This window comes from Hyperolius riggenbachi, chromosome 1, assembly GCF_040937935.1.
Source record: "Hyperolius riggenbachi isolate aHypRig1 chromosome 1, aHypRig1.pri, whole genome shotgun sequence".
Taxonomy (NCBI): domain Eukaryota; kingdom Metazoa; phylum Chordata; class Amphibia; order Anura; family Hyperoliidae; genus Hyperolius; species Hyperolius riggenbachi.
In genome coordinates this window covers 519,860,129-519,873,033 of record NC_090646.1, presented here as the reverse complement: position 1 = coordinate 519,873,033, position 12,905 = coordinate 519,860,129, and the positions used below count along the sequence as shown (strand labels likewise).

The following is a 12,905-nucleotide window of genomic DNA, read 5'->3' as shown; positions in this document are numbered from 1 at the left end:
CAAAAGACCCCAGGACAACATCTAAAGAACTGCAGGCCTCACTTGCCTCAATTAAGGTCAGTGTTCACGACTCCACCATAAGAGACTGGACAAAAACGGCCTGCATGGCAGATATCCAAGGCGCAAACCACTTTTAAGCAAAAAGAACATTAAGGCTCGTCTCAATTTTGCTAAAAAACATCTCAATGATTGCCAAGACTTTTGAGAAAAATACCTTGTGAACCGACGAGACAAAAGTTGAACTTTTTGGAAGGTGCGTGTCCCGTTACATCTGGCGTAGAAGTAACACAGCATTTCAGCAAAAGAACATCATACAAACAGTAAAATATGGTGGTGGTAGTGTGGTGGTCTGGGGTTGTTTTGCTGCTTCAGGACCTGGAAGGCTTGCTGTGATGGACCCAAAACACACCAGCAAATCCACCTCTGAATGGCTGAAGAAAAACAAAATGAAGACTTTGGAGTGGCCTAATCAAAGCCCTGACCTGAATCCTATTGAGATGTTGTGGCATGACATTAAAAAGGCGGTTCATGCTAGAAAACCCTCAAATAAAGCTGAATTACAACAATTCTGCAAAGATGAGTGGGCCAAAATTCCTCCAGAGCGCTGTAAAAGACTCGTTGCAAGTTAACACAAAAGCTCGATTGCAGTTATTGCTGCTAAGGGTGGCCCAACCAGTTATTAGGTTCAGGGGGCAATTTCTTTTTTACACAGGGCCATGTAGGTTTGGAGTTTTGTTTCTCACTAAATAATAAAAACCATCATTTAAAACTGCATTTTGTGTTCAATTATGTTATCTTTGATTAATGGTTAACGGTTTTTGATGAGCAGAAACATTTAAGTGTGACAAACATGCAAAAGAATAAGAAATCAGGAAGGGGGCAAATAGTTTTTCACATCACTGTAAATGTTCTGTCTCTTGTCTACAGTCCTAGAAAGGGGTGTGCTAGATGAGGCGTAAGTAACTTTTCTAGTACATTGTGCTCACTACTCTGCATATATGAAGGGGGGGAGGGGTATGTAAAACTGGGGGAACAGCTAGCTACCTAGACTGGGTGGGGGGGGGGGGCTACATAAAACTGGGGCACATCTGGCTACCTATGCTGGGTGGTTGGGGTAACATAATGGGGAGGGGGGTTATCTTATTACTGGGGGTACATCTAGCAACCTGTAGGGGGGAGGGGAGATTTCCTTAAAGGGAACCCGAGGTGAGAGTGATATGGTGGCTGCCATATTTATTTCCTTGTAAACAATGACTGTTGCCTGGCAGTCCTGTTGATCTTCTGGCATACATAGTGTCTGAGTTAAAATCCTGGAACAAGCAGAAGACTAATCCAGTAAAACCTGAGTGAGCTGAGTCAGAGTACTTGATCTGCTACATGCTTGTTCAGGGTCTGTGGCTAAAAATATTAGAGACATAAGATCAGGGGGACTGCCAGGCAACTGGTATTGTTTAAAATGAAATACATATGGCAGCCTCCATATCCCTCTCACCTTGGGTACCCTTTAACACTGGGGGTACATCTATTTACTATATTATGGGGCATCTAATCCTGGGAACACATCTGTCTACCTATACTAAGGGAGGAACCTACCTAATACTGGGGGCACATATGGCTACCTATACCTGGAGAAAGGGAGGGAATATACTTAATACTGGAGGCACATCTACTAACAATACGGGAAGGGGCACCTAATACTGAGCACACTTCTGCTACCTATACTGGGGCACTACCTAATATTAGGGGCACATCTAGCTATCTACAGTGGGCAGCGGAAAGAATATCTGCTACTTATACTGGTGGGCTGCGTAATACCTTGGGCACATCTGCTAGCTATACTGGGTGAGGGGATTATCTCATATCTATAATGGAGAAGGAGCCCATCTTCTACCCATACTGGGGGTAATAACCATTCTGGGGCAACCTAATACTTGTGGGCACCTCTGGCTACCTAATACTGTGGTTTAAATGGCAATCAAGAAAGCGATTAGGAAAAATCTTATCCAGTCTCTTTATTAATGCAAAAAGTATTCAGTACAAAAATTCATAAAAAGGATTGATGTTTGTCTTTTTTCTATAGGATGCAAAAAAGTTGCAAGAATACAAATATAAGGTTGTCAGGCTTCTCTGGTCAATAACCACAGTTCAGACTGTATGCCCATATGACTGACCCAGAGCCCAGCCCGTAACACCTACGCAAGGTCCTGCCTAACACAAAACTACAGTACCAAGCAGGTAGATGTGGCATATAGCCTGACAGGTAGTCAATCACCAGACAGGACCTGGTAATTCTTGGCAATGCAATATGGGCACAGTGGGCGAACAGTGGACACACACACACACACACACACACACCTAGTGGCAGAGGTGCCATGAGTTCCTGGTGGCATTGAGGTAGTCCAGGTGGGAACTTTACAGAGATAGCGTAGACAAGGCAAGCCAGAGTCAGTCCAAGCAGAGTTCATGCAAATCCATGTCCATCCAAGCAAAGGTCAATCCAGGCGGCTAGGCAAGGTTGGCAACCGGAATCCAGCAGAGATAAGTGTGGTCAGGATACAAGGCAATAGTCGGCAACAGGAATCCTCAATGAGATAGTGAGTGCTACCCAGCAACAAGCCAAAGCTAATGCTTTCATGGGAGATGACTGGGGAGCTAACTAGGTTTAAATACTAGAGCTAACCAATCAACAAAGGCAGAATTGAAAACAAACCAATAGCAATCCAGCGTGTCAGCTGACACGCAATCATGAACGTCAGAGCTCCTGCTTACATCTGCGGAGCACGTACTGAGAACGCATCCTCCGCCTACCTAATGAGAGCTGAGAAGCCTCTTGCGTTCCACTGATGTCAGCGGCTTGCCCAGACCCAGAAGTCGGAGCTGCTTCCTGAGTCTCGGCATTCCGCCACTGATTAGAACCAGCGGACCTTACAAAGGTCATGAATAGCGTGATGAGCTGCAATTTGTAGGCAACAATGCCAGCTGGTTCTGAGTCGACATTTAGTTGTACAGAAGATTATGAATAGCGTGGTGGAACGCTACTAAGGATATAAATACTCCCAATTTTTGGCATTTACTACCTAATACTGCAGGGCACCTCTGGCTACCTAATACTACTGGGGGACACATCTGACTGCCCGATACCATTTGGGGCACATTTGACTAATATAATTTAAGGTACACAACTGATGACCTAATAATACTCTCTAGGGGCACACCTGGCTAACTAATACTAATATGGGGGGGGGGGTTGTTTATGGCTTTCTGGTACTGCTATCTAGGGACTAACGGGGCTACTTAATATCGCTAAGTGAGAGGCTGGCTACCGAATACTGATATCTAGGTGCACATAACTACTTAATTCTTTCATATGGGGTAACATGGCTACTTAATTGTTGTATCTGGAAGCACAGGGCTGCTCCAATTTTTGTATATGAAGGTACAGATAGAAGTCTAGTCTAGCGTAACATTGTGGAACCTAAGGCCAGCGCTGAGCATGACAGCCAGGCAACTGGCATTGTTTATAAGGGAGCAAAGGCACTTCAGGTTTGCTTTAAATAGTTAACGCGGACCCAAACCAAACATTTTTTTTAAAAATTTTAAATATTTAGTTGCACCACTCTGACACAATGATAAATAAACACTCCTTCAAGCCTATGAGCATTTCAGTGCCTGCTTTTCACCCTTCTCTTTTCATAACTAGGGTTATACAGGTGGCAGCCATTACTTCTGAGCTTAGTAGGAGGTTTTAGATCATGGGTGTGTTTGCCATTAGCTACCCTCCCTCACAGGGGCGTCATCTATGTGAAATCTCACACAAGCTGAGATCACCTCCCCTGTGACATCATCAGTAGCAGCCTGTGTTTTTGTTTTTTTATCTCCTCCACCAGTCTGCGGGATTCTGTCCCGGCAATATGAAAGGAAGGGAGGGGTTCCTCCAATAAATGTAAAATATTTTATATTTGTCATCATGCAGCTGAAGAAAGGCTGCTATTTATTATAAGTTTACAAGATTTCAAAAATAAAATCTATTTTTAATTTGGGTCCACTTTAACCACTTGAGGACCCACCCTTTACCCCCACTTAAGGACCAGCATTATTTTTTGTGATCTGTGCTGGGAGGGCTCTGCAGCCCCCAGCACAGATCAGCTGGCACACAGAGCGATCAGATCGCCCCCCCCTTTTTTCCCCCCTATGGGGATGATGTGCAGGGGGGGTCTGATCGCTCCTCCTGTCTGGTATGTTGCGGGGGGGGCACCTCAAAGCCCCCCTCTGCGGCGAAATTCCCCCCTCCCTCTCCTATCTGCTCATCCCCGGTGATCGGGGCTGCACAGGACGCTATCCGTCCTGTGCAGCCAGTGTGACAGGCTGTCCCCTGTCACATGGCGACGATCCCCGGCCGCTGATTGGCCGGGGATCGCCGATCTGCCTTATGGCGCTGCTGCGCAGCAGCGCCGTACAATGTAAACAAAGCTGATTATTTCCGCTTGTGTTTACATTTAGCCTGCGAGCCGCGATCGGCGGCCCGCAGGCTATTCACGGAGCCCCCCGCCGTGAATTGACAGGAAGCAGCCGCTCGCGCGAGCAGCTACTTCCTGATTAATCAGCCTGCAGCTGGCGACGCAATACTGCGTCGCTGGTCCTGCAGCTGCCACTTTGCCGACGCGCGGTATGAGTGCGCGGTCGGCAAGTGGTTAACATCAGTGTTAGTATTCAGCAGTTGGCATGGGAAGGGCTAAGTTAGTGACCTTGTAGCGATAGGAATATGTAGTCCATAATACTTATTTCCTTTTATAGAAAGTCCATGGCCTCTAACCTACTGCACCAGCATCCAGGGATATTGCTCCTGGTGGGGTTTGTGGGAAGACTTGGGGGGCCATATGCAATTAACCTTTTCTACTGAGTTTTCTCCTAGGAGATAATTTTTAAACTTTGATTTAGAGTAAGTTTTCAGCACTTTGCAATGGAAAAAGTAGGATAAAATGTACTATCAAAATTATTTTGACAATATTTTTTTTTTGCTTGCTGGTGATTCCAAAGGCATTTTATTAGCAAGTTTGAAAATATCACCTAGGAGAAAACTCAGGAGGAAATGTTAATTGCACATCGTCCTTCGTTTGTTCTTTACTCGTGAAGGAGACTATGTACTGGAGTGTCCATGTAGTCCCTGTATTTGCATGAGTTTCCTCTGAACGCTCAGCCTAACACCCCCCCCCCCCCCCCCCCCCCCAAAAAAAAACAATTAGTAAATTAGTGACATGATTTTTGTTCTATGCTCTATGTCAGGGGTCCCCAAACGTTTTGGGTCGAGGGCCGGGTAAACATACTTCAGACTGCTGGGGGGCCGGAGTATACATAAAATTATGTAGAATTCTTTGCGGGCCAGACAGTGAAGCATACCCAGGTGACAACCTGCAGTCCAATTGGACAGCAGTGTCACCTGATGTGGAATTTTGATTGAAAACCAACTAATTACTGCTTTCTGGCTTCCATGTGGATGGGTGGTGCCAGCACTGCTATTCTATATGCCGACCACCAATATTTAAAGATGTAGCAGACCGCATCTATAAGTAATACATTTTGTGTGTGTGGGGGCCGGTAAAAATGTATCAGGGGGCCGCATTCGGCCTGCGGGCCTTAGTTTGAGGACCACTGCTCTATGTGAACAGCGGAACAGAAAATGTCAGTGCTGTATACATGCATAATGATTGTATGTGTGTATGTGAATTTGTAGAATCAATGCTGGCTGGGCAAGCATTTTCATATCTGCAGTAACCAGCACAATGGGAAGTAAGAATGCATGTCCTCAGACAAGGGCATCCCTTTTGAAAAAATTCAAAATGTGAGAAATGGGTTTGTGTTATAGAACTGATAATCTCTCTGGTTGTACTGTATATGCGGCAGTAACTGATGATGCCTTACAGTATATTAAAGCTTTATACAACAGGTCAGTGCAGAGAATCCGATCCGGTTTGTTACACTCAGGATTCATGCTTCATGTAAGGCTGAATTGCAGCATCCTGCAGCAGAGCATGGAGCATGTGCATTACAGAGTGCTCTGCAGCAAGCAATTAACATATCTGTCAGGCATCCACCCTGCCTCTCTGCACTGCACACTTCTCTGTGGGAAGCCTGCTAACAGCATTTAACCAGCAGCTCTCATGTGCAGAGAAATCTCCCTGTGGTGGAGAGGCTACTGTAGCTTGTTCATTCAGCATTCACGCTACAGAAGACATAAGTATTTATAAGAAGTTAGGAAACAAAATGTTTAGAAAAAAAAAATTTTTTTTTGTTTGTTTGTTTTCCAACCCTGTAAAAAAGTTTGACTTTTCCGCAACCTAATTCTCCCTCCTTTTTTTTCTATAAATAAAAAAAAATTGCCCTGTGCCTGACGATCCTTAAATCAAGTATCACTGTTAGCAGGTATTAGTAACTCCCAGTGCAGTAAGTCTAAGGGCTCGTTTCCACTATTGCGAATCCGCATGCGTTGGACTCGCACATGTAATGCAAGTGGATGGGCCTGTTTCCACTGTAGCGTTGTTGAGGTGCGGTTTTTTTCAGCGGTGAAAAAATGCACAAAAGAGTGGCAGAATTCGCCTGCGAGTGGAATGCATGCGAATCGCATGCAATGTATTTAATAGGGAAATCGCATGCGGTTTTCCCCATGCGTTTTTTTTGCCACAAATTCGCATAGGTACCAATGTAAATTCACACAGGCAGTGACATGGTTAAAATCGCATATACCCTCACCTATGCGAATTCGCGGCAAAAAACGCATGGGGAATCGCATCCGCATGCGATTTAATCAGCGGTGGAATCCAGGCGATTCCGCACCGCAATAGTGGAAACGAGCCCTCAGAGCATGCCAAATATAATGCTTAAGCTGCATCTAATGGGCCCTCAGAAATGTTATAGCTGTCTGGTGGGGTCAGTTATAATCACAAAGGGAGGACTGGGGATAGCCGCAGTTTTGAATATGAAGTTTCATGAAAATATGAGGATCCTTAAAACAGAAGTTGTTTGCAGTTATTTCACATTATGTAAGCAAGAAGTAACTCCCATGATGCATCACTTTTGCTCAGTGAGTGAATATTTAGTTCACTGCTTTGTCTTCTTGTGGAGGCTAAAGGAGAAGCAGGAGGCTCCCCATAGTGACAGTCTGTGATTAAGAGGTAATACCTGTAGTTGAAAGAACCCCAGTGAAGCTGTGCTTACTGCAGCCATTCACCAGCCGTGCGTGTGTGTCAAATTTCTACTGTAATCCTGGGTTTTTGGAAAATGTATTCTGGAATCAGAATCTTTTATTTCGCTAAGCACGACTGGGCCGTGCTTGGAATTTGGTTTGGTAAGTACAGGTCTAGTGTGAAACGGGACAAACAATACAATTAAAGATATAGATACAGCAATTCGAACATATCATGAACACAGAGCTGACCATGAATTTTGTACAGTGTGCAGCAGCGTAAGTCCATGGAGATTGTCGTGCCTAGGAGGCGTCCACAGGGAAGGCTTTCAACTTCCGTGCCGTCCATGTTGATTGGAGGTGGGGTGGGGTCAACAATCATCTCAACGTTTTTGCAGTGTTGAGGACCAGGCCGTTCTCCCTACACCACTGGCAAATTCTGTCAACCTGGTGGTACTCCTGCTCCTCATTCCCGGAAATGAGGCCAACTATGGTTGTCATCAGTGAACTTGATAACTTTGACACATTTGGCACATTAAAGTGGCTCACCTATCCACTGTAGCCATTGGGGAGAGAGCATGTGCTACTGCAGTTCCAAGAACATGCTCTAATCTGCTTGGGGCAGAATATGGAGGTTTGAGAGAGTAGTATTATAGTATCACCTGCTCTTGCCAGCTGTACACTCGGACTTTCCTAGTTGCAGTAAAATCTTGGATTGAGAGTAACTTGGTTTTAGAGCACTTTGATATATAAGCACGGAATGTGTACATGCGTCACAAATGAGCCGATGGTTTTTCTAACTTTGATGCTGTAGAATTGTACTTAATCTGAGTGTAGGGTCTTTATAGTGCCACATTTCCATCAACGCCTCAAAAGTAGGCACAAACAAATGTCATTGGATAATTTCCTTGTTAAAGACACCTACACACGCCCACCTACAAACGCCCACCTACACACGCCCACCTACACACGCCCACCTACACACACGCGCACACACACACCACACACGTACAGATGCGTAGTTGGCCCGCAGTGTTGCAGTGCAAAGGGGTGGAGGGCTGACAGAGCGGCGCAGGTATGACGTCACACAGCAGGCTGGGTGATGGGGGGGAGAACAAAGCTGAATCGATTTGCCAGGCAGATCGCGGCTCATAGGCAGAGGGAGTCCTTATCGGCCACCTCAGCTGAGTTTAGCAGGTGTACAGTGTTTAATTCAGAGCCTACAGTTTACTGGAAGAGGATCACAAGGACAACCACTGCTAGCTTTTTTTCTTTATTTCATCGTAGATTTCAAGGGCGCTGGTCCAGAAACAGTTACATTACAAATTACCTCATATAGAACTGTTAAGAGCGTTTAAGATATGTGAAGTTTTTTAAGTTTGTTTTATTGTTTTGTTTCATATTTTAGCTTGGACCCGAATGACCAGAAATCTCTGGAAGGCATGCAGAAGATGGAGAAGGAGGAGAGCCCCACAGATGCCACTCAGGAGGAAGATGTGGATGACATGGAGGGCAGTGGAGAGGAAGGGGATTTGGAAGGCAGTGACAGTGAAGCAGCACAGTGGGCGGATCAGGAACAATGGTTCGGCATGCAGTAAATCAGCAACTATGGGAAACTTCCAAACCTACTCTTTTTTTTTCTGTTGTACTGAACTTGTTCAGAAAACAAGTCATTAAGGCCAAATGGCCACATTGCCAGCAGAGCCTTGTGCTGTAGATTTACACAGAACTGTCAGCACCCTGATTGGTAGATTGTTGTACCATGGTAGCCATTGGTAGAAGCAGGAAAATGGAGGGTTGAATGATGCCTTCTGTTGGCTAAATGGGTGATTACAATGCCGAGCTTCTCTAGAAGACCAGCTTTTCCATTCCTGTGAAGCCACCTCAGCTGTCGGGCTCTTGCCCTTGTAATCTTCTCAGCTGGCAAACAAGAGGGCAGCATTTACCTTCTATTTTCCTGCCGCTTCCTGATAGTCCGTCTTGTGCTGTAGAATGTTTACATTGCTGATTCCTATTAAGCCTACCTGCAGGTGCTACAATAAGGGAGAGGGGAGCAGGGCGAGCCACATGGCTGCTGACCTGGAAAGGCAGTGGTAAGGAGTAGTGGCAATATTCTCCTTAATGAGACGTATGCTGCCTTCTCCAATTTTAGGTAGATAACCAAATCCATTGGAATTTAGTGTTATTTCTTTGGGGACAACATATATTTTACATGGCCTCCGTGTGCCAACTTCTTTTCAGTGTTTTTTTTCTTGCTGTGGCCTCACTTAAAGTGCATGCATCCCTTCTGTAATGTGACGTTGTTTTCAGATATCAGTCCTGGATATAGATTTCTGGTGGCCCTCCAGGACTGGAGTTTGACACCTGCGGTCTACAGGCTTCCCGTACCTTCTTACAAGATACCGTTCCATTGCCAGATCTCTTTGCCTTCTGAGCACGAGTGCCTTCTGAGAAAAAAGGCCATGCACATGCGCCTTTGTTCCACTGGGCCTGAATGAACCATACTCTCATATGCACAGTGGTTTATGGGCAAACTCAGAAGAAACATCATATTCGATCTGCTGGGTCGAATATGTTTTTAGAGGACCCCAGTGCTGACCTGATACGGTGTAGGAAGATCTGGGAAGCCATTGGACTATTCAGAGTCTTTTTTTTTTTTTTTTTTATTTCAAGATAACTTCAACTGCAGAGTTGCATTATATAAGTTTCAAACCCATTTTGTACTGGGGTCACTCTATTGTTTACCTCGGTCCGGTCCATATGGATGAGCCTTGCTTGGCTATTTTTCCTCAGTCTTCTCAGCAGCAAGAAGCCCAGTGATGCTTTGGTGTCTGTGCCTTGTCCGCTGTATATATGGGGTGTCAGCACAATGTAGTGAAGGGAGGGAGCATATCCTGCCTGGACCACTGCTTCATCATGCAGTCTAATCCGATACTAATAATTCCTGCTTGCATGCACATTAAATGCTGTTTTATGTCCTGGGCCAATAAACATTGCATTTGATTGGCCCAGTCCCAAACTCCATACAATTTGCATTAAATGTTGCATGCAAGACTGAATGATTAGCATTTCCCTGAACAGCTCTAGTGATTATCTGTTACAAGAAAAAGAGAAAAGCTGTCCGCTAGTTGTATTCTGCAATTTAACGTAAACCTGTAAGTTTGCAAAAAGAAAGAAAATCGATACTTTGGGAGGGGGGAGCATCTGGATCCTAATGAGGCTTCACTGTCTCTTCTGCAGACGCACAGAAATGGCCGAGCCCGATCAGGTCCTCTCTGCTGTGCAGTCGCACATGGTTTGTGCCTACACAGTACAGTGGATCCGATCGGGCTCTGGGGGAAATTGGGGAAAACCGCTAGTGCGCCTGTGTGCAGCGGCAACACGCTGACATGGGGGGTACCAGTCCTGGATCACCTCTGCTGAGGACGGGGGAAGCCTCTTTAGGATCCAGAGGCTTCCCCCTGCCGACATAAGTACCCCTAAGGGTCACATTTTTCCCCCTCAGGATTACTTTAAATGGCTCATTATTCAAAATATTATCCTGCTTATTCATTGGATGACCAATCCCCTTTAAATCCTATGTTCTGTTTTATTACATGTGTACATATATATTGTAGCATTTTAAATGAAATGTCCATTAGTCACCTGTAAGACCTCTGTGTATATATCTGTATAAATTGTGTGTTCCTATATGTAATCAGGCTTGGAAAAAAAACTTCAAAAGAATCAGTACTCTGAGATTGTATACAATGTATACTGCATCCGCTGTATGACACACAGTGCTTTTTCTGTAAAATTAAAAACATTTTAAATGGTGTGTATTATTTTCAGTATGGATTTATACCTTTACCCTCTCTTGCCATGTATGTCCAGCAGCTTCTCTCTCTTCCCATGTGCAGCCCCCCTTTTCCGTAGGGAACATTTATATGCGGGTAGTCCTCAGTTAATGAACGAGATAGGGTAGGCCAGGCCCTTAATCATGTGACCTGCAGGAAGAGTGCTCTTCCTGGACATCTCAGCCTTGGACATCTCTTCCTACATGTTACCTGATTAAGGGCTGGGCACTAGAGGGAGAGGTGAGAGGAGGACAAACAGCCTTGGACATATCTTCCTGCATGTCACATGATTAAGGGCCGGGCACTAGAGGGAAGGCTCTAGGTCCTATAGAGCCTTCCCATTCCTATCACAGTTCACTCCATTAAGTGACACTGAGGCAAAATATACTTATATGTGTAGTTCAGTTGTGCAGATGATTCATTGAACATTAGTAGCAAAGAAAATATTATATATAATATATATAATCTTACTTTAAACGTTTTATTACATTGCACAATTCAAGCAGATTTCCAATTTGCAAAGCATACTCTGTATTTGAAACTATGAAGCAAGGGCATAGCTAATGACCCTTACAACTTCAGATTAGGTTTTACTGCAGGGACGTTCACTTTCACTGTTTCTTTAATGTACAAGTGCTTCAGAAAATAGCACTGTAGCCAACCCAAGTTGGGTCGGAGAGCTCAGAGAAGCTCTTTTGCATAGATAACTGAAGAGGGTTTTTTTAACTCTTCCTTTACTGGAAACAATATGAGAATCATTCCTTTGTTACTAATGTTCTATTTCTTAGCTGTTGCAGTTCATTATATCATAAGGGTCTTTTTGCTTCAGTTTCACTTTACAGTGAACCAGAGACAAAGCACCCTCCATGTATTTTACCATATATTTCAGTGGGAACATTAGAGAAAACACCTACCCAGCTCTTTTATCCTTCACTGCTCAGCCTGCTTGTTACCAGCCCTGATAAAATCCCCGACTGAGCATTCAGTCTGGCTTTGCTCGGGAATCCTTATAGCTGAGTCATTATAGCAGAGCCAGAAGGGGGCAGGCTTGAGCTTGAAAAGACAGACTCTGCTATAATGATTCTTGAGCAAAGGCAGACTGAATGCTTAGTCTGGGATTTTATCAGGGCTGATAACAAGCAGGTTGAGCAGTGAAGGATAAAACCGAGCAGGGTAGGGGTTTTCTCTAATATTCCCACTGATATATATGGTAAAATACATGAAGGTGCTTCGTCTCTGGTTCACTTTAACCACTTGAGGACCACAGTGTTAACCCCCCCCCCCCCCCCCCCCCTAAAGACCAGGCCTTTTTTGTAAAATAGGCTTTAAGGCCAAGCTGCAGGGCCGCTCAACACAGCACACAAGTGATTTCTCCCCACCAACAGAGCTCTCTGTTGGTTGGGTCTGATCGCTCCCCCTGTGTTCATTTATTATTTTTATAAATATTTTTATTTATTTTATAATAAATGTCTCTTTTTTTTTTGCCTCCCCGTAGCCAGCCAATCATGGCGATTGCTGTCATAGGCTTTTGCCTATGAGAGCCGATCGCTCTCTAGTATCCCAGGGGGACAGCCGTGTGACACGGCTGTCCCCAGTACAGCGCTACAGCAGATCGCAGTGCTGTACGGGTAATTAGACGGCGGATTCGCTGTCTAACAGTTTCCCGAACGGCGATCGCTGCTTGGAGACTGAAGGCAGAGCTCAGCTCCACCCACCAAGCAAGAGATGCACGCGATCTCCTGTAAAACAGAGCCCCAGGACTTTACGCCGGTCAGCGTCAGTCGGTCCTGGGGCTGCCGCCGAGGCCACGCCCATCAGTGTGACGCGGTCGGCTAGTAGTTAAGCGCTGGCTCCCCATTTGAATCCTCCACCGCGGGAGGCTTTGGAAG

At 45.1% G+C, this 12,905-nt stretch overlaps 1 protein-coding gene across 4 annotated transcripts in view; it reads left to right on the top strand.

Moving 5' to 3' along the window:
- The window catches only part of ANAPC7 (anaphase promoting complex subunit 7), a 79,042-nt gene extending 70,238 nt beyond the window's left edge, over positions 1-8,804 (top strand). For all 4 annotated transcript variants that reach the window (XM_068245406.1, XM_068245397.1, XM_068245415.1 and 1 more), the window contains exon 11: positions 8,589-8,804. In XM_068245406.1, coding sequence (XP_068101507.1) covers positions 8,589-8,778 — 190 coding nt within the window. In that variant the 3' untranslated portion in view covers positions 8,779-8,804. The remainder of the gene's footprint in view (positions 1-8,588) is intronic.
- Positions 8,805-12,905: the final 4,101 nt, after the last annotated feature.